The sequence below is a fragment of the Candida albicans genome, chromosome 1 (assembly GCF_000182965.3).
Source record: "Candida albicans SC5314 chromosome 1, complete sequence".
NCBI classification, from domain to species: domain Eukaryota; kingdom Fungi; phylum Ascomycota; class Pichiomycetes; order Serinales; family Debaryomycetaceae; genus Candida; species Candida albicans.
Genome location: NC_032089.1, coordinates 928,535 through 948,652, shown reverse-complemented (window position 1 = coordinate 948,652; position 20,118 = coordinate 928,535). Strand labels below are relative to the sequence as shown.

At 34.5% G+C, this 20,118-nt stretch overlaps 11 protein-coding genes across 11 annotated transcripts; 6 read left to right on the top strand and 5 right to left on the bottom strand. All coding sequences in view use genetic code 12, as the record gives it.

Annotated features, from left to right (window-relative positions):
- Positions 1–78: 78 nt before the first annotated feature.
- On the top strand, positions 79–1,116 carry CAALFM_C104600CA (uncharacterized protein; the record flags this gene model as incomplete). Its single annotated transcript, XM_707148.2, has 1 exon — positions 79–1,116. One exon carries the CDS (start codon positions 79–81, stop codon positions 1,114–1,116), a length of 1,038 nt encoding a protein of 345 aa, XP_712241.2.
- A 1,097-nt stretch (positions 1,117–2,213) lies between these two features.
- Positions 2,214–2,402, bottom strand: CAALFM_C104590WA (uncharacterized protein; the record flags this gene model as incomplete). The annotated part of the gene is made up of 1 exon (XM_019475099.1): positions 2,214–2,402. One exon carries the CDS (start codon positions 2,400–2,402, stop codon positions 2,214–2,216), a length of 189 nt encoding a protein of 62 aa, XP_019330644.1.
- Positions 2,403–4,185: 1,783 nt separating this feature from the next.
- On the top strand, positions 4,186–5,013 carry CAALFM_C104580CA (uncharacterized protein; the record flags this gene model as incomplete). Its single annotated transcript, XM_707147.2, has 1 exon — positions 4,186–5,013. One exon carries the CDS (start codon positions 4,186–4,188, stop codon positions 5,011–5,013), a length of 828 nt encoding a protein of 275 aa, XP_712240.1.
- A 296-nt stretch (positions 5,014–5,309) lies between these two features.
- CHL4 (Chl4p) lies at positions 5,310–6,707 on the top strand (the record flags this gene model as incomplete). Its single annotated transcript, XM_707146.2, has 1 exon — positions 5,310–6,707. One exon carries the CDS (start codon positions 5,310–5,312, stop codon positions 6,705–6,707), a length of 1,398 nt encoding a protein of 465 aa, XP_712239.2.
- Positions 6,708–6,906: 199 nt separating this feature from the next.
- On the bottom strand, positions 6,907–8,640 carry CAALFM_C104560WA (ubiquitin-protein ligase; the record flags this gene model as incomplete). The annotated part of the gene is made up of 1 exon (XM_707145.2): positions 6,907–8,640. The coding sequence occupies one exon, from the start codon at positions 8,638–8,640 to the stop codon at positions 6,907–6,909; it is 1,734 nt and encodes a 577-aa protein (XP_712238.1).
- Positions 8,641–9,185: 545 nt separating this feature from the next.
- Positions 9,186–9,488, bottom strand: ELC1 (elongin C; the record flags this gene model as incomplete). Its single annotated transcript, XM_707144.1, has 1 exon — positions 9,186–9,488. The coding sequence occupies one exon, from the start codon at positions 9,486–9,488 to the stop codon at positions 9,186–9,188; it is 303 nt and encodes a 100-aa protein (XP_712237.1).
- Positions 9,489–9,734: 246 nt separating this feature from the next.
- Positions 9,735–12,575, top strand: VPS16 (tethering complex subunit; the record flags this gene model as incomplete). Its single annotated transcript, XM_707143.2, has 1 exon — positions 9,735–12,575. The coding sequence occupies one exon, from the start codon at positions 9,735–9,737 to the stop codon at positions 12,573–12,575; it is 2,841 nt and encodes a 946-aa protein (XP_712236.2).
- Positions 12,576–12,946: 371 nt separating this feature from the next.
- Positions 12,947–14,506, top strand: CAALFM_C104530CA (tRNA (uracil) methyltransferase; the record flags this gene model as incomplete). Its single annotated transcript, XM_707142.2, has 1 exon — positions 12,947–14,506. One exon carries the CDS (start codon positions 12,947–12,949, stop codon positions 14,504–14,506), a length of 1,560 nt encoding a protein of 519 aa, XP_712235.2.
- A 315-nt stretch (positions 14,507–14,821) lies between these two features.
- Positions 14,822–15,899, top strand: PHO85 (cyclin-dependent serine/threonine-protein kinase; the record flags this gene model as incomplete). The annotated part of the gene is made up of 2 exons (XM_019475098.1): positions 14,822–14,841; positions 14,921–15,899. The coding sequence occupies 2 exons, from the start codon at positions 14,822–14,824 to the stop codon at positions 15,897–15,899; spliced, it is 999 nt and encodes a 332-aa protein (XP_019330643.1).
- Positions 15,900–16,030: 131 nt separating this feature from the next.
- Positions 16,031–17,470, bottom strand: CAALFM_C104510WA (uncharacterized protein; the record flags this gene model as incomplete). The annotated part of the gene is made up of 1 exon (XM_707140.1): positions 16,031–17,470. One exon carries the CDS (start codon positions 17,468–17,470, stop codon positions 16,031–16,033), a length of 1,440 nt encoding a protein of 479 aa, XP_712233.1.
- A 439-nt stretch (positions 17,471–17,909) lies between these two features.
- On the bottom strand, positions 17,910–19,562 carry ICL1 (isocitrate lyase 1; the record flags this gene model as incomplete). Its single annotated transcript, XM_707139.1, has 1 exon — positions 17,910–19,562. The coding sequence occupies one exon, from the start codon at positions 19,560–19,562 to the stop codon at positions 17,910–17,912; it is 1,653 nt and encodes a 550-aa protein (XP_712232.1).
- Positions 19,563–20,118: the final 556 nt, after the last annotated feature.

Sequence of the window (20,118 nt, the reverse complement as noted above, 5' to 3'; positions counted from 1 at the left end):
ATGTACACAACAAAAAAAATTTTCAGTGATATCAAAAATTGTTTCTAACTGTGCCGGTTGAGAAGTAATCAGTGACAAATGTTGGGCTCTACTACAAAGAGAATACTAGTTAATAGTTCAAAAGGACTGATTAGATTCAATTCTTCTAATAACAGCAAAAATGGTGGTGATGCCGCTAAATTAAATTTGAGTGATCTTTTCAAAAGAATCGATCAAGTTTCAGCAAAAGCTACTGAGTTTAAAAATAAGACCTCAAGCTCGAGATCATTTGAAGCAGGAAACAGGAGACCTGGTTGGCAAAGAAGCGAAAATAATAATTTTACTAATAATAGGGCCGTCAGAAATAACTTTAATGAAGGTGAGCAACAGCAGCACCAACAAATACCAAGACAACATCAACAGCAAAGAGAAGGAAACTCACAGGCCAACTTTCGTGGTCCAAGAAGCAACGAATTTGCTCCAAGGAGTAACACAAGACCGTCCAGATTTCCAAAGACGGTTGACGGAGAAAGGGCACCAGTTGCAAGATTCAATGGCAGAGGCGATAGACCTAGTGGTTCTAATGACAGATCATTCAGAAGGTCTACTCCTAGAAGAAATTTTATAGAAAGCAAACCAGAAGTGCACAAACCAACAGTGGCCAGACCAATCAACTCCAAACAATTGACCCCGGTTCCATTACAGCCAAAGGTTATCGCTGAAGATTTCTTTTACGGTAAGGTCCCAAGTATTAACGCTACTGTTGCTTCTAGATTAGCCTCTATTGCCAAATTATCATTAAATGATTCAAAATATCCGTATATGTTGCCAAAAGAAGTTATTGATCAGGCATACCCAGGGCAAAGGAATAGATTTATTTTGCAGCAGAATTGGAAGATAAATCCAAATGAAGATGTCTTGAAAGAAAGAGTGCAGACTATTGTTTTAGGACAAACTAAGGATTTGGAATATAAGGGTAAAAAGACTGAATTGGCCAGTCGTACTCTTCATGACATTAACATTAACCCAAATTTAAACTTAGAACAGAAAAATACCATGTTTAACATTGTCAATGGGTTAACGGATATCAAAACCATTTTCAAGGATGCTCACTGGAAGAAACAAGCAAGTAAATAGAGAAGTTGTTATTGATAAGCAAATTTGTACATAGGCTTGATAATACATATCTAACAAAGCGTGTATTTGGTTAAATTAAATTTTACACTATCATAACTGGTTATATTTGTAATCTTGTCAATTTGAAAATTGTTTTAACAAGACACAGATGTATTTGGCTCTTTGTTTTTTTTTAGGGGTAAAGAATTGACGAATATTTATCAAAAATTGATTATATTTCTCAAACATATTATTAAAATATAAAAGAACTTGCATAAAAAAAAAATCCTTCAAATGTGGCAGGGCGGAGGTTAAATCAGAGCCCCCTTTCAAGTAATCGAGGGGTTATCAGTGAAATATGAAGGAATCAAAAGTAAGTGGATTTTAGATGCACTTTATCAAACAAACAAATCTAGACAAATAAATGCACCTTACAACCAAACAATATACCAAAACAATAGAAGCTGATATTTGCTTATTTTATGTGAGCAAATATAGACAGCGCATGTCCTAGCCTTTTTTTAGTATCTGGCCACTATATAATTGGGTTGCATTTCAGAAGAAACTACAGGTGTGGGGATTTTGATCACTCTGTAGACAAGAATGTAAAAAAAAAAGAATAATTGGCAGGTGACCACGGTGGTGGAACCATTGTTTAGCCACAATCCACTTCCTTTTCCTCTTTTTCTGCCTTGCACGCTATACATACATTAAGACAATTCAAGGGATGAGCTAGCAAATACAGATTGTGGGAAAAGAACGATGCCGACCCCACTCGTGTTCAGATTACAAACCAAATTGATTTGACAATTAGAATATTTCTCTTTATCAATAAAACGTTAAACTTGTATATTAAATTAAATTCTACTACTGTTGATGCTACGAGCACTTGACAGCACTCTCATGATTATGAATAATAAAAAACTAACACGAAAACAAAAATACGGACCGATAACCATTTAAAAAAAAACCTTACACCCATTGATTAAAACAAATAAACTTTAAAAATAACAAAAACAAATAAAATTGCAAAAAGTATAGCACTTTTGGCGAAGCAATGAACACAAGCAACTGAACAACAACCAGTGTAACTTATAGTCACTTGTCCAGATTTCAACTCATAACTTGGTGAATAATGATCTAGCTGATATCGTGCCTTTTAACAGTTGATTACCAATGGCATTACTATTGGTTTCTTTATATGATAAAAAGAATGGCACAGTAGTAGAAATGGCCAAATAACCTAATAGTAAAGCAGTAGAAGATTTGGAATGGAACGCACTTGGTCTGGTATAAAATGAATGCATGATGAATATGAATTTATAAAGTACTAATGATAATCGATATGAGCAATAAGATGGAAAAGTTCAATCTTGTATATTTAGAGATGAGGAAAACAGGGAAATATTTATAGTACTGAATTCTGATTTCATGATTCCATCAACAGATTGCGAAACTGTGGGCTCATGTTATGTTGTGTTTATTATTAATTGTACAAGATTTATATGCAACATTCACTAAAACTAAAAATTTTTTATTGAACATTTCCGTTTTGGATTTGTAATTGTATGCGGAAAAGTAAATAATAATAGTAAGTGGTTACTAATGTGTGGCTATTGTGTTTGGCCAAAATTTTTTTTTTTTTTTGCTGTTGACAATCGAATGATTTTTTTTTGTCGCACTATATTTTGTTGGGAAGAGGAGAAGGAGCAAGAGGAAAAGGGGAAGGATGAACTCGGAAAGTGTTGCACAAAACTACCCTGTAACCACATTAGTACCACCACTCTGGTTGCTTTTCCGAACCGTTCCTATACATTTCCATGGTACAAATACATTTTCTCTAGAGCATATCAGACAACATGTTTCAATTGTTGTATTGTAGATGAGTAAATACAAATCATATATCAGTTAAGTACAGAAACGAAGAGTTTCGCCTTCTCTTTCCCTGTCTGTCTTTTAAAGGCGTGGGTAATGTGGCGATAGTCCGACAATGCGATGTGAGCTACCGCCACGACAGTTTTTTTCTTACACAAAATCTAACTTCTCGTTTTCCAAACGACTGGTGTACTGAGACAACATTTGTACATTTCCAACACCACTACTACTTCCGTTGTGGTATGACCATACTAAACTAAACCGAATTAGTGTCGAAATATATGTTCGCCTGATTATGACATTTGACAATGTCTCCATATTATTTTGTTTTATGCATTTGACATGCTTTTTTTTTCCTGCTTTGTTCTGTAGAGTGGAGCAGTACATTGTGAAAGGGGAGGTAATTACATATTTTGTCATCACAACTTAATTCAAGAATGTTAAGAAATACACTTCCCAATAATCATTAATATTTAGACTGTGTAATGGAAGTAATCTAGTAATTGTTTGAAATTCATCTTTACATCAATTGCTCTTCATCATTATTAAACAATTACTTGATTAATGGACCGAATATCGGATGTTTTTATTATAGTTTTTCACTGTTTATTTTTTCAAAGTTTGAGGAAACCCAATTTCCTAAAATGGGTTTCGCCGAAACTAACTGGGTACACGTCTTTCAAATTAAATAAATCAATACACGCTACACGTCTATACGTGTTGCTAAAATCCAACCAACCAACCTTCAAATTGCGCCAAGACGATTTTGTATCTCTTTTCTAGAGAATGTTGTTATTGTTGGTGCCGTTGCTGTTGCTGTTTCAATTGATAGGAGATGATCTGCTATCGTTCAAATCAATTGCAACCACAAAAGTAAGTGCCCGCCTACTAAAAAAACAATGCTCAAGAAAATAAGTTTTTATACGATCGTTTAGTAGTCTAGATTCAATTCTTTGCCTAACAAAAGAAACACTTTATAATAAGCTTCTGTTTCGATTCTTGCTCTTCTTGTTCATTTCTTGGATCTGCAGCTTCGATTGATTTACATCCCTGAATTGTTCTTATCAAGAACAGTAGCTTCGCCAGAAACTAAAACACAACACCACCTCATATGTAGAAGAAGAAATTGTGACGATCTACACTACCCTCTCAACAAGAATTTTGTTTCTTGGTTCTTACTTTCCAGTCTCACCATGTAGCACTCATTGCTCCAAGATGTCTTTCGAAGTCCTTGCATTGTCATATTCTTGGGTGCACAAAGACTCCGTGTCGTCAAGGTTTGAAAATTTGAAACACTTGATCAATGCTTCATACAATAAACCTAGATACAGATTTGGTATCATTCAATCACCAAGAATCAAAAATAATGATACAGTGTTGTCAGATCTAGCAATTGATGCATATGACGAGATTTGCATTTACTTGCTACTTGGAAAACAAGAAAAGTTTGATGATTTGGCTAACGAAGGATATAAACGAGACTTGACTAAAGTTGCAACTACATTTAATCAAGTTTTCGCTAATGATATTCCAGAACGTTATTATTCCATTTTCAATCTTGAAGATATAAACACCGCAAAGATCACTTTTGCTGACAGTGATTTCGAATTCAGTGATGAGATCTTGAATAGGTGTATTGCCAGTGTTGGATTGAGATCATTTCATGGCAAGGCAAAACCAGCCACCAAGGATTTTGAGTTGACAGCATTCACATCGTTTATGCGGAATACTGCTCCAGTTTTTTTAGACTTTATAATAAACCAATGCCTATTAGATAGTGAACGATTTGAGAAAATTTCGTTTCAGGGATCCCTAAATGATTTCCAAACGATCATTATACACGCAGATGTGATTAAAGAACATGGATTAGTTGAGTACTATACAAAAAAGTGCTCTTTCACCAAGTCGTCTCAAGAGGACATTTTGATCAAGGTAGACAATGGACAGAAAGTAGATGACGGGGTATTAGAGAAGGGAATATTAGCATCCAAAGATTTTCATCTTTCGTTCTTAGAAAGAATTATTCATATAGAACCCAAATAGAGGACACCCGTCAATGTATATTCAACAATTTTAATTATAGCTAACGTATAAAAAAAGTGTTATTTGAATTTGTTTGTAGTTGAACAGTGACCATTAACTTAAGAGTCATACTCAACTGCATGTTGTTTGACCACAGCTCTCTTCCCCAGAAATCGGTGGTTTTGGAAAAAAAAATTGATCCGGTGATAATATTCCAAGCTCCAAAAAAAAAATAAACAAAAAAAAAAGTAAACAAACGCAAACACGATATTATATTATTAACAAGTTTTATATTAAGAATTGGTTTCATTAATGCAATGTCAAAGTTAGAACAGCAAACACCATCATATAAGAATATATTACCAAACACATATGTGCCGTACCTTGGACATAAAGTTTTATATAATATTTTGGATAGGCTATCCAAAAACTCTATACTTCAATTTATCATCTTATGGACCAAGCTCAAGAACACACAACCAAAACCACCTTCAAAGTACACTCAGCATGGTTTCAACAAAAAAATTACCAAGGAAGTGAGTGAGTTTAGAAAATTAATTAATCGTACTCCGAAACGTAAACTCATCGACAAGATAATCTTTGAATACTGGACCCAAGGATTGAATCTACTACAAATATCTCAAATCGACTGCCAACTTATTGTGGACAAATCAAATAGTGCTCAATCATGGATTTATTCAACTGTAAAGGATATGCATGACAAGATAGTGCCGATCTCAATCAACCCTAGAGAGTTTTTAAATAATTTGGTGAAAAATTTGTCATCATTGTACTTGTCATACATTTATATATGCAAACATCCAAAACTACCGATAATCTTGATTAGGATCCAAGTGTTTGATTTAAATGGAATGGATATTACCGAAAAACCACATATTATATCTCACAAGGCATATTTTTTTGGGATTTTTGTCAATTCGCCTCATGTTGTGCATTCAATTAACAATGATGCTATGGTACACGGAATTGTTATGGAAGCATTTGAACGGAGTTTACCACAGAGTAAAAATAACTTGCTTAAATTAATAACTCCAGAGAACCAATTCCCTGTGAAATCCATTCAATCAATGCATATTTTGAAAGGATGCAATCGATCTGGAAATAGTTTAGGTATTTGGACTCCCTATGCTGATGGTACTGTGGACATGTTACCACTTGGAGCAATTGAGGATCATCAAGTATTTAAAAGCGAAGCAGAGATTGACGAGGAGACTAATGAAACAGAAGATGTGGATAATCTAAAGCTTCAACGATTGAAGAAAATTGCAAATCTACGCTTTAAAGGGTCACTTACAGGTAATAAACAATCCAGCAATGAGGAACCAAATCACCACCAGCAACAACAACAACCAGAACAGGACTCTAACCTTGACCAAACTGAAAGAGAAGGACAAACCAACGATACAGAGTTTGATTCTATTGCTCCAATTCAATACGCCGAATTTATTCTTAAAGAAAAAACTACAGCTACTAGAACTGAAAAAAGTATCGGTGATGATGGAAGAACTAACATTAAGTTTAAAATAACAGGGTCAGATGTGTTTGGAGGTTTGCATGAACTCTCTGTGAAATCAACAGAACCAGAAGAAATAATATTAAATCCAGAAGAAGTCCCCAATTGGCTAACAGGTGAAGAAGGTGCTTCAATTGGGGAAATCAGAAATGGGAATTTTTATAACAAAATCAATGGATGAGTCTTTAGGTCTCCTACAAGAACTTCTGGCCTACACTTCTGGAATTTATCAGCATGTGTATCTATATCTGTATCATAAAACATATTATTAAATAGAAATTAACATTACTAGTCATAACAAGCAAAACTAGTCAAAGAGTAAAGTACAAAAAGAAATCATGAACAAATTGCAATAGAACCTATAAACACCCCCTAAACCTTTATAAGTCGATAAAATATGCATCTGTGACATCACTATACTTATGTTTCTTATAACAGTAATGACACTTGAAGATATCTATTCCCTTTTTCGATAAATGCCAAATGCTATCTCTCAAAACCAAATGTTGACAATAGTTTAACACTACAGCCTGTGTTGTGTAACCATTCTCTGTGATAGGTATCAACTGCTCTCTCGAAACAGGACAAATGAAAATAGGATGGTACTTGAATAAAAACCTGTTGGAATCTGGCAATTGAAACGGTAATTCAAAGTGATATGTTGCCACAAAATTCTCAACCTGGCTATTAGGAGTTCCATTTGTCGAATTCGATGCACCAGAACTATCTTCATTTAGTTTACCTCCAGAAGCCAGTTTCAACTTTTTCAATTTCAATTGTATTTGATTATATTTATAAAAGCTTGGCAAGTATATGTGTCCAGCTAAAACACTTTGAAACAATGACGAATCGTTAGATAATTTCAAATCCTTGCAATATTCTGCAATAAATTCGTTCGCAAGGTTAGTGAACAAGCTACTACTTTCGTGAATATTTTCAAAGTTTGCTAACAACTCATACACAAACTTAGCTTCACCCCCATGGCCCATACTTCTTTGTTTACGTTCATTCTCCATATAGAACCCCTGTTTCATTTTTGTAATGAAACTTTTAACAGTAGTAACCATATGCTTTTTCGAGAAATCATCAAAAGTATCTGTATCTTTATCTGTTCTGAATAACAATAATGTCATCAACGGCGATATCTCATGGATGTAATCTTTAAAGAATTTGGAAAAGTTATCTTTTGAATACAAATAAGCTTTTAGTGCATTATCAAGCGTGAATGAAGAGTTCTCTCCGTTTAACAAAATTGTAAATTGTAGCATGTGAAATTTAAATTCAATATCATGAAAGGAGTCAGTCTGATCCCAAGATAGATTTATAGATCCAAATGTATCCGCACTTGTATTTGGTGGCAAAATTGAGTTTTTAGCGTTAATGGCTACTCTTTCATTATACTTTTCTTGAAACCATTGAAGTGCCAATGATAAATCATGTCTGGCTATTATATTATCAACTATTTGATTCAAAACCTCAAACTTCTTAAATAGATCTTGATCAATAACATTTGATGTATTTGCAGGTAATTCTTTCAACACTTCTGGAACAATATCACATTGACCAGTTTTCAATAAATGAAGAACAATTGCCTTGATAAGCTCTTCTCTATTTTCATTTTTGATTTGTTCCAACTGGCTTGATTTTGGAAGTAATGGGTGACCTTCTTCCGGTGCTTCTATATTGATGTCTTTACTCCTCGTCGATCCATGTTTTTGTTGGTGACCGTCCAAATTATTACGTGGATAATTATTCAATAACAATGGATAAGTATAAGCATCATCCAACTCAATACTAAACTTGGGATTATTCAAAATGTTTTTGCTGAATTTGTTATTTGCAGAATTGTAGGACTTTAATCTGGAAATAGACGACTTATACCATTTATCCGAAAGCTTCAGTAACTTGTCAACTGGGTCCACTGGTTTATGGGGTGTGAGTTCATTTTCCTGACTATTCACTTCCTCAATTAAATCTAATTCTATTAGTCTTAGTTCGGCTAAAAATTCATTGGAATCCTGTAGCAAATCATTCAAGCTATCAGTTCCTGATTGGTTAAGGTTTGTTACCTCGGTTGATAAGGTATCTAATAATGCTGTGCTAGTTGTAGTCATGTATACATATATATTTCTTGACAAAACAAATCAAAGTAACAGGAAAAGAAAATTAAGCAGTTTGAAGGAATTGAGTATCGCTGATATGCTTTTTGAATATAACAACTACTAGGTGCTAGATATGGTTGTTATGACAAATGCAGGAGATAACGTACCCATATACTTTTTTCCTCCTCTCCCTTTTCTAAGTTACGTAGTTTTGAACGTGCAAGTCTGGAGCAAACTTTCGATCCACATTTCTGAGCGAGGGGTTAGACTTATTATTGAGTATAGTTAGCCCATCCTAACTACAAAGTATGGAAATTCCCTGCTAATTGTTTTTGATATTACGATATAACTATATATATATTCGAAGTACTATGAAAGTCCGAAGCAAGAGCAAATGTAATATCCGTAGTTACCTAGATCTTTTGAGACTGTATACTCATCTCTGTTTTATCCTTTCCAAAGACTTGTCTCATCAGATGTCTCTCGTAAATCAAAACACTCTAACTAGCTTATATGAATCTATTTATTATAATAAATTGTTTTGCACTTGCTTTTTCTCATATATCTAAATAATCAGCTTTCACCAATAGTTCAAGGGCCAAATGTGTCGGGATATTAAATTCAGGAATGTCCTTACCTTCTGTCACTGAATCCTTATATTTATAATGATAGTACAAATACTCCACAATACATTCCAATATATCACCATCCATATCTAGTTTAATTTTGCCTGTTTTACCTTCTTCGAAACCTTGTGAATTACGTAACACCGATGAAATCGATGCCACGTCTTTTGAAATCACAAACTTGAAGTTATCCGAGGAAACTAATGTAACAAATTCTGTATTCAAAAGTGACATTTGTATTATACAAAACTGTGTATCGAACGATTGTATTCAACTTGTAGAAAACACGTTATTAGAATTCACTCGAGGAGTTTGAAAATGACAAAAATCGTGTTTTGCCCTATCGAGCAAACTCACACCAAAAATTTACACCAAAAAAAAATAAAGTGAATGGGACACAATGAATGCAGTATACCTAAAACATATTCACACTACCGTTATTTCCTTACAATCAGTATACCGAAGCCAACCAAATAATCAATGCCATCTAATCCAAGTTTTAATTGGCTGAAGCTACAAAATGTATATTATAACATCAGAACATGTTACGATGAAATGGATTGGTCCATTGACAACTTATATTCCAACTACTTAGTATCACTATCACCTAATACAACTTTGATAGCTATTGCTTCAAAAAGTGCACCACATCCAAATCTAATTGAAATATATTCCAACAGTGGCCACAAACTATGGTCAGTAGTTTATAATAGTACCCACAATGATTATATCCAGAGCTTTCATTTTACAAGCGACGAAGACTTGATAATTGTTTTGAATAACGGCAGATACAGACATTATTACGATTTGATAGGTAGTTTCAATGAGTATAACTTTGTCGAGGATTTAGTCACTATGGATAACATAAGCCAAAGACATAACACTGGTGATAAAATTGACGCAAACCCTGACAATACTCGAATAATTACCAATTTAGAAAACAACCAAACAGAAGAAATAATTAAGATAATTGAGGTTAAGACGTGGAATCAATTTTTAGTTGTACGGCTCGAAAGCAAGATTATAGTGAGTGATTTGGACTCTTTTACAAATTATGCTATTTCTTTAGCAAGCTATTCTGCCTCAGACTTTGAATGTTTCAGCATTCAAGCGAAGACGGGCACTAAAAAAGCGGTTACTATTCAATTGGGGTATCGCAAAAGTATACTTTCCATTGACGTCGATTTTGATTTAGCTAGCTATGAAATATTAGACCAAGAATTGACTGATGGACCATTTAGCTCCATTGCGATATCACCTAGTGGTCAACTTATTTCATTATTCAACCAACAATTAAAGAAAATATTTGTCATAAGCAACAAATTTGACCAAATATTATTGGATTATGACACTTCAAATGAAAGTAGCGACCCATATCAAGTGGAATGGTGTGGCAATGACGCAATAGTCTTATCCTTTAAAGATGAAATAAAATTAATTGGACCTGGCCAACAATCAATTTCATTTTTTTATGATATAGAAGATGATGACGAATTTGATTTAGATAATTTAATGGTTAGAAAAGACAATAAGAACACAGACTATAAAAAATTTGATGACTTGCTTTTCACAATTCCTATTTTACAAACTAGCATTGATGGGTTAAAAATCGTCACTACTAATAAAGTCCAGTTTTTAAGCAGAGTGCCTGAAACTAGCGTTGAAATGTACCAAGTTGGATCAACTGCACCTAGCAGTATTTTGGCTGACTGCATTGACAAATTTTCTGCAAATGCCTCTAAAGCTGATAGCAATATATCTTTATTGAGAGCAGACAATACGTTATTAAAGGCCATGGAAGATTGTCTTCAAGTGGCTTTAGACGAGTTTTCGCCAGATTGGCAGAGAAGAGCTTTAAAGGCGGTATCATTTGGAAAGGTATACTATGATGATTATTTCGATTCTGACAAATTCGTATCAGTAGTAGATATCATTAAAGTTTTGAATCTAATTCGCTCACCAGAATTAGGATTATTTTTGACTTATCAGCAGATTGAGAAAATTGGTGGGTGGGAAGAAGTGATCAAAATGCTTTTGCGAAGGAACCATCATGATTTAAGTTTAGATATCATTGATAAATTGAATTTGGGGAACGCCAAACCTTTAGTATATATTCATTGGTGTTGTTATAAAATTAGAAAGGAGTTGGACATGTCGGATATAGATTTGTTCAAATTAGTAAGTGAGAAGCTTATTTCGTCGACAAAAACCAGGGTCAATTATATTTCCACAGAGCAAATTTCAGAAACTGCACATGAAGAAGGAAGAGAAGAGTTGTGTAAATTTTTGCTTGACTTAGAGCCATCAGTCATAAAGAAAATTGGTAAACTTCTAAATTTTGACGAAACTGAACTTGCATTGATCAAATCTTTTCAAAACGGAAACTATGATTTGTCTACTTTGATCTTGTTATATTTACAAGACAACTTGACTACGTCACAATTTTTCAAAATATTAAGTCAAACTGAAAGTGTTTTGAAAAAAGAAAACTCAACCAAACAAACTATCCAGAAGTTGGACATTGATGTTAAATCAGAATACATGCAAGTCACAGGAGAAGTTGTTGGCCATGCTTGGGAAGAATCAATAGCGAAAAATGTATCACCACGCTTGCTTGAGACATATCTCAAACACGAAGATAGGGTAAACGAATTGAATATATTTAAGATACAGCAATTTAAACGGGACCCTGAACTTCATAAGGACAACTACTACGAACTGTACAAGTCTGTTTTGACTAAAGCTATCAACAGGTCGACAAACCAACGTATTTCCAAAGCATTGCAGCGCGAAATTCAAGTTTTGGAATTGCAAAAGAAGCTTAGTGAGACCTATTTAACAGATTTTTACCAGGAAAAGACTTTGATGGCAATATTAAAGCGGATGATTGCTATGAATCAAATTAAACCCGCCAAGAAAATAGTTGCAAACTTCCAACTATCAGTAGAGAAGTTTTGGTATCTTGTATTGAACACATTAATGGATCGACGTGAATTTGACCAATTGTATGAGTTTGCTTTTGGTTCAAGTGACCAGACTTCTGGTAATTCACCCATTGGGTTTGAGCCATTTGCTGAATTAGGTTTGCAGAAAAATGCCCCACAAAGCCATATTTCTACATATATTAAAAACTCAAACAAGTACAAATACGAAGAAAAAATATCCATGTTTATCAAAAATGATGATTATGAATCTGCTGCATTAGAGGCATTCAGAAATAAAGACATTGATATTTTGAAAAGTTTACTACAAAAAATACCAAATTCTAATCAAGCTGACATTCAAGTAGTAAATAGTTATATTCAACAACTAGGCTATTAAAACAGTAATAAAAAAGTATTAATAAATAGTTTAATGTTTTGTGGATGATTTAGATTTCACTTTTATGTGGATTTTTTTTTTTTATTTCTACAGCCAAAAAAGAAGGGAACTAGATGATATTAATAATGACGAAACTGTACATACGCCCAAGTATTAATTCTGATTCAAGAGTCATCCTTTCTTTCTTTGGATTGAGGGTTCTTTATAAATCATCGCCTATGTTTTCACGTGACTTGGCTTAACTAATCTCAATAGAGAAAAACTTTTCTCTTGAACCACATTAATAACCAACTCTGAAAAACTGTACACCAAGCTATCAACTCAGATACATATAAACGTATCTATATATCACATTCGTTTCACTTTCCAATATGGAGCATTCAGATAAAAATTTTCTAACGGCGAATGTCTCAAAGCTAGGGCCATGTTGGGTTCCTATATATGAAAGCCCAGTTGGATTTAACGTACAACATTTTGAAGCAGCCATGTTGAATATCATCCATCAGCCCAATATTAACTCAACCGTTATTATGAGAGCAGATATTTTGCGAGAAAATGTGTTTGATCCAGATGAAGGTGATACAACATTCACCAGTAAAATCGCAAACGAAATCCCGGAGTTTCAAACTGATGATGATTCAAAGTTGTTGTTGAGAGATTTGAAAGATATCAAAGTGAGGCAGATACCAGATGTACCAGACATTCAGTTTACCAAAAGGCATGAAATTGTCAGAAGAGTAATTCCACGAAACCCCTTTAAAGATTACATAATAAATCAGACATGTCTTATGTTGACTGACAACAAAAAGAATAGCTTGGTGGTTTACATCCCTCACATAGATTCTGTGGAAGAAACACCATACTATTTGCCACCAGTTTATGGAATTGGGATACTCTACAATGATTTTAAGGTTTCTGTCCATTACTTGCCTTTTGGTTTTGAAACACCCAACGGTAAGGAGTTTACTTTATTAAAATCCATGACAGAACAGGACAGACCAATCAGAATAGCATTAAGATTATTGAGCACGGCCACTAAACATTCTCAGGGTAGGAAGGCAGGTTATGAAAAAAGAGTAAATCATGATCTAGTGGTACCCCAAACCAATTTCCAAAACCAATATATCACATTGAAAAAGAAATACCTGGATTATTTCATGAACAATTGGGGCGAGTCTACTGATCCAAGGAAGCATGTATTTGAAGATATCGCCATTGCTGCATTCATAATAGAATATTGGAAACTAAATAGTTTTGAGCCGGAAAAGTTTGAATTTCGTGATTTGGGTTGTGGGAATGGTTTGTTAGTTCATATATTGATACTGGAAGGATACAAAGGAAAGGGAATTGATGCAAGAGCAAGAAAATCTTGGGCATTATATCCGTCTGAAGTACAGAATTGTCTTTTGGAGCAAATTATCGTCCCCCAAATTTTACTTGACCAACAGCCAATGCCATCAGATGTTGCCGCTTCAATTCAAAAACAGCAAATATCCACTACAGCAGAGTTCCCTAAAAATACTTTTATTATTGGCAATCATTCGGATGAGTTATCCTGCTGGGTTCCCTTGCTAGGGTACCCGTTTATTGTGATACCGTGCTGCTCTTTTGGCATAAATGGAGTCAGAAAGCGGTACCCACCAAGAAAGAATATGGCATATAAAACACCGCCTTCCACATACAAAGCGTTGGTGGACCATGTCGAAGATATAGCACTCATGAATGGCTGGCTAGTACAGAAGGAAATGTTACGTATTCCAAGTACCCGAAATGCTGCTATTATGAGCTGCAAAAAAATACCCGTGCTAACTAATGAACCAGAGCATATTAAAAGAATACGTCTATTGGATATAATTGCATTAGAAGGTGGGGCAGATGGCTGGGTTGAGAACTCGATTAATTTAATGAAGAGCGAACCAAAAATGCATTAAAAGTGGTGTTTATTTTAAAAGTCATATATAGCATGTAGACTGGATAAATAATAGAAAGATTAGCCTTTGTGAGTAGTTGAATAACATTCATGTCTGCTTGTGTGACGTATGGGTAATGGTTGTTAGGACAGTTAGAAACTATGTCGTGTATTGTACAAAAATATTTGATCTGTATTTTTTCTATTTCTTTTTGTAAGTTCCCGCACGCTAACGCCAGAGAAGGACAGACAATCTAAATTATCGATAAACCACGAGCTTTTATCCAGAACTGAGCTTCATCCTCAACTTTTCATTAATATAACTTTTTGAACAATAATGACCGGCTCGTCTTCTCAGTATGTTGAAATTTTTTTTTCCAATATTTCGATTTATCTGCTTTGAATCTGTCTACTAACTAATTATTTTTTACTATAGATTTCAGCAACTTGAAAAATTGGGTGAAGGTACTTATGCCACCGTGTACAAGGGAAGAAATAGGGCCACAGGTGCTTTGGTGGCATTAAAAGAAATTAGTCTAGATTCAGAAGAAGGTACACCATCTACTGCTATTAGAGAAATTTCATTAATGAAAGAATTGGACCATGAGAATATTGTAACTTTGTATGATGTGATCCACACTGAGAATAAGTTGACATTAGTATTTGAATATATGGATAAAGATTTGAAGAAATATATGGAAGTTCATGGACAACAAAGTGCATTAGACTTGAAAGTTGTCAAGTCTTTTATGTTTCAATTGTTGAAAGGAATAATGTTCTGTCATGACAATCGAGTTTTACATCGTGATTTGAAACCACAGAATTTGTTGATTAACAACAAAGGAGAATTGAAATTGGGCGATTTTGGGTTAGCTCGTGCTTTTGGTATTCCATTTAACACTTTTTCGAATGAGGTTGTTACTTTGTGGTATAGAGCTCCGGACGTCTTGTTAGGATCCAGAGCTTATACGACATCTATTGATATTTGGTCTGCTGGATGTATCTTTGCAGAGATGTGCACTGGAAAACCTTTATTCCCTGGTACTGCAAATGAAGATCAGTTGATCAAAATTTTCAGGTTGATGGGTACTCCAAATGAAAGAACTTGGCCAGGAATAAGTCAGTACACTAATTACAAAAACAATTGGCAAATATTTGTTCCACAGGATTTACGATTAATTGTCCCTAATCTTGACTCTATGGGTTTGAATTTATTGCAAAGCTTATTGCAAATGAGACCAGAGTCAAGAATAACTGCTAGACAGGCATTGCAACATCCCTGGTTTCATGAGATAACAATGCCAAATGCAGTACCACAACATTTAAGTGACCCTTACCAGCAACAACAACAACAACAACAACAACAACAACAACAACAACATCCACATCAGCCCATAATTGATCAGCAATACTAGTTTAGAAAACTTTGTATATTTAGAATGTATGTTTACAAAATGATAAATTGAATAAGAGGAATAAGAGGAATAAAATTATTTTTGAAAACAAAATAGATTTAAGAAAGTGAAAAAAAAAATAGTTCTATAAATTAACCAAATCTATGTAGTATATCGTAATCAGGATTGTCGTCATATTTGCCTAACAAATCTGTCAAGCAAATATCTTTAAGTTGCATTGCCTCGATCCATAATTGTCGTCGTTCCTCATTGTTATGATCGTGGGCAAAAAAATGTTCTACTAAAGTCTCTATCATCTGTAATATCATATTGATTGCATCTGCAATATTCACTTTAATGTCAAAAGGTAAAGGGTGGTCCTTGCTCTTATAATGGGCATATAATCTAAACAGGGAAACAATCGCTTCAGTGAATTTATATTGTGGGTTATTACAAGCGCACACATAATCAACCAAACTTCCAAGTTGGGACCAATTCAAAACTTGATACTTGTGAGGAGATTCCAATACATTCAATAAACCAACAATTGCTTTAGGTCCATCAATTGTTCCAAATTTATAAAAACTTTTTAAATAGTTCAAAGTATCATAGTGACGCCTCGAATACATAGACTTTATAAAGAAAAGCTCAGGTATCTTGGATCTACCAGGTGCTTCGTCTTCAATTGTTTCAAATCCCTCGTTGAAGTGAAGGAAACCTTCGGACTCTTTAATATATTTGTCACTAGTACATGACAGAAAACCTTCTGTTGGCAAATTTTCATCTTCAAAATATTGGAAAGGAGGGTTCAAATCATCTTCAGGCTCATCAAGTAAAGACCGTTGAATACTTTCAACATCAAAATTCACAGATGTCTCGATCAGTCCACTATCTATCTCACTCAACAATCTTTTCAAGTTGACACCCATTTCATTGAATTTTAATCGCAAAAATTTCAACCTCAGTTTTTGCAATAATATAATCTCAGCCATTGATCTTATAGGTAATCCTTGATCCATTGTTTCTCTTTCTTTCCTTAGTCTATAAAGTACCTGACTTGATACAAATTTGAAATTCAAAATATCAACCAACAACGCATAACGATTTTGATTAAACAGTTGTAATGTAGATTCCACAATAGTCAAATTTCCACGTATCCGATTGTAGTGTGAACTTCTCGTATATTCTGGATATTGTTGCTGGATGCTCTCAAGTTTGCTATTGTAATACTTTAATTTCATTTGGAGACATTGGTGGTTTATTCTTATGTTTAGGTCAAAATAGAAGTAACTGTTCACCATGGACTTGAGGAGGGGATAATTACAGATACTTTCCGCTTGTATATCACCATTGAATCGAAGAATGGAATACATGTGTTTGTTAACTAAGGGGAGATAGTTTTCACTTGGTCCAACGTAAACAAATATTTTGTGAATAATCTCCACTGGTAATGTAATTAGTGAAATGGCTGGAGCATATTGCAGTTGTGGTTGGGATAAGAATGGAGATACTTTTGGTATTTTAGCAGGTAAGGGAGTGTTGCTCCTCAGCTTTCTCTTCCTCAAAGATTTTCCTGGATTAATAAATCCCATAACATTTGAAAAAACGACGGCAATATAATAAATAAACTGTTAAGAACGTATGAAAAATGAATACTAACAATTTAAAGGCTCAAATTGTTCCCGAATTTTTTTTTAGCAGTTTAATGTGCGATGGGTTCAACGCTTTTAACGAACAAAAAGTTTGAAGCATATAGAACGTTTAAAATTCAAATAGCATACTGATCTCTTTGACGAATAATTGCCAACAGAATAACTTTCTTATAATTTTACTTACAAATTGTACTACAAAAACAGTTTTCAAAATATAAATAATGTTGAATAATTACTATTTGCTTATAAACTCAATATACATATTTAAATAGACTTTAGACATTACTAGACAGATCATCTCAAATGAATACCGTCTTTTGTTTTTTGTTTATATTATAAGTTCTGTTTCTTTACTAATTTACACTTCTATCCCTCAAAATTAAGCCTTGGCTTTGGATTCTTTGAATTGATCTTCAGTGACACCTTGACCCATAGCAGCAGTGGAGGTAACACCACCACTGACCATCTTCAACAAACCATCAATATAGGTAGCACCAGACCATTTTTGATGTTTGACAACTTCCACACCTTTTTCGATTTCTGGTTGTTGGACAGTTTGACCGTAAGCTTTCATACCAATTTGAGAGTATTGGTTAGAGAAGTCATCAACAGCCAATGCTGTGGTGTGCAAACCAGCCAAGGTGATGAATTGCCACACGTAACCTAATTTACCCAATCTCTTGATGTAAGTTTCTTGTTCGTCAGCTGGCATGGCCTTGTTCCAGTTGAAAGATGGAGACAAATTGTAAGCTAACCATTGATCTGGGACAGCAGCTTTAACACCGTCGGCAAATTCTTTAGCTTGGGCATAATCTGGCAAAGCGGATTCCATCCAAATCAAATCAGCGTAAGGAGCAAAAGCTCTACCTCTCATGACGGCACATTGAGTACCACCTTGGTATCTGTAGTAACCTTCTCTGGCTCTGGCAACATCCCAGTTGAAGTAAATATCTTTACCAGTCAATTCCTTGGCCAATTTCTTAGCTTCTTTGTGAGAAGTGTGAGACAATGGGTTAACCTTGTCAGTGAATTTCTTGATCAAAGCATCTTTGTTAGAGTAGTTACCATTCTTGATTTCATCAATAACAGCTTCGTGGAACAATTTCAAGCCAGCTTTCTTGGTCCATTCAGACTCAATGGCAGCTAATTCGTTACCGTAGATGCCTTTAGATTCAGCTTCAGCCATCAAAGCAGCTAAATCTCCGGCTTCTGGGTTAGTGGCACCAATGATAAAGTAGTGGTCTCTGTGATCAATGGTGGAGGTGATCAAGGTGGCAGCTTCAGAGTCTGTTCTGGCAACGGCCAACAAGTTGGATCCAAAAATATCAGCAGAGGCTCTGATGGCAACCAATCTGTTAATGTGTTCTTGGACTGGGACTAACACTTTACCAGCCATATGACCACATTTCTTGGTACCTGGAGCTTGATCTTCAATATGGATACCAGCAGCACCTCTTTCAATGAACATCTTGGTTAATTTGATAATAGCAGTAATACCACCATGACCAGTGTCAGCATCAGCAATGATTGGTCTCAAGAAGTCAATGTATGGGGTCTTGGCTCTTTCTTCTTTAGACAAAGTCAATCTTTCTTCTCTTTGTTTTCTGTCGTGGAACAATTGAGCAAACCACAAGTGTTCAACCTTGTTTGGGACGGTATCCATAGGATAATCAGCCAAATCTGGAGATGGTTCGTTAGAAGTGGAAGCAGTAGAAGAACATTGCCATCCGGAAACGTAAATGGAGTCCAAGTACTTGGCCATTTGAGCAACGTGGATTGGGTCTAAAGCACCAAAGGTGAAAGAAACAGTCTTGTCAGCATCGTGTTTTTCCAACAACTTGAACAATTTGTCGGCTTGTTGAGATGATGGATGGTTGATTTTCAAGGTTCCTCTCTTCTTAGCAATGTCTTCAGCAGAATAGATTCTCTTGGTCTTTCTCCATCTTGGTTCAGACCACCATTTTTTGATTTCAGCAACTTCTTTTTGGAAGTCAGCTTCTTCTTTTTGAATGTCAATAGGAGTGTAAGGCATGGTAGATATTATTAATGTTTATTCTTTAATTTATATTAGAATAAAAGGTATAAGTATAGAGGAAAGAAGGAAAAAAGAAAAAGAAAAAGGGTATTAAAAAAGAATGAAATTTGAAAAAGGAGAAACTTGGCAATATTTATAGCAAAGTCATTGACCACTTGGAGTAACGACTCATTTTTTTTGTTTGGGCCAAATATTGTAATCGGACAATGTGAAACTATTTGTCAAGATAATACTTTACTCTTTTCCCCAGATTTTTTTTTCTTTTTTTTATTTTTCACTCGCAATCTTCCACTGATCCTGAGTTTCATGCAGGACTTAAAAATCCAGTATCCTCGGATAGATGGAATTGTTTTTCTTTTCATCACATTACATCTATTTTGATTCAAATTAAAAAAGAAATACAATTTATTATTCTAGTTTTGCAAGCCTATATTGATTTATATATATATAGAAGTGACTCTTCACCTGTAGAATAAGTATAGGATTGAGTAGAAAAGCTGACTGTTAAAGTGTGTCCAGAGTTTATTGGGGAAATATCATGTGAACAACTCAA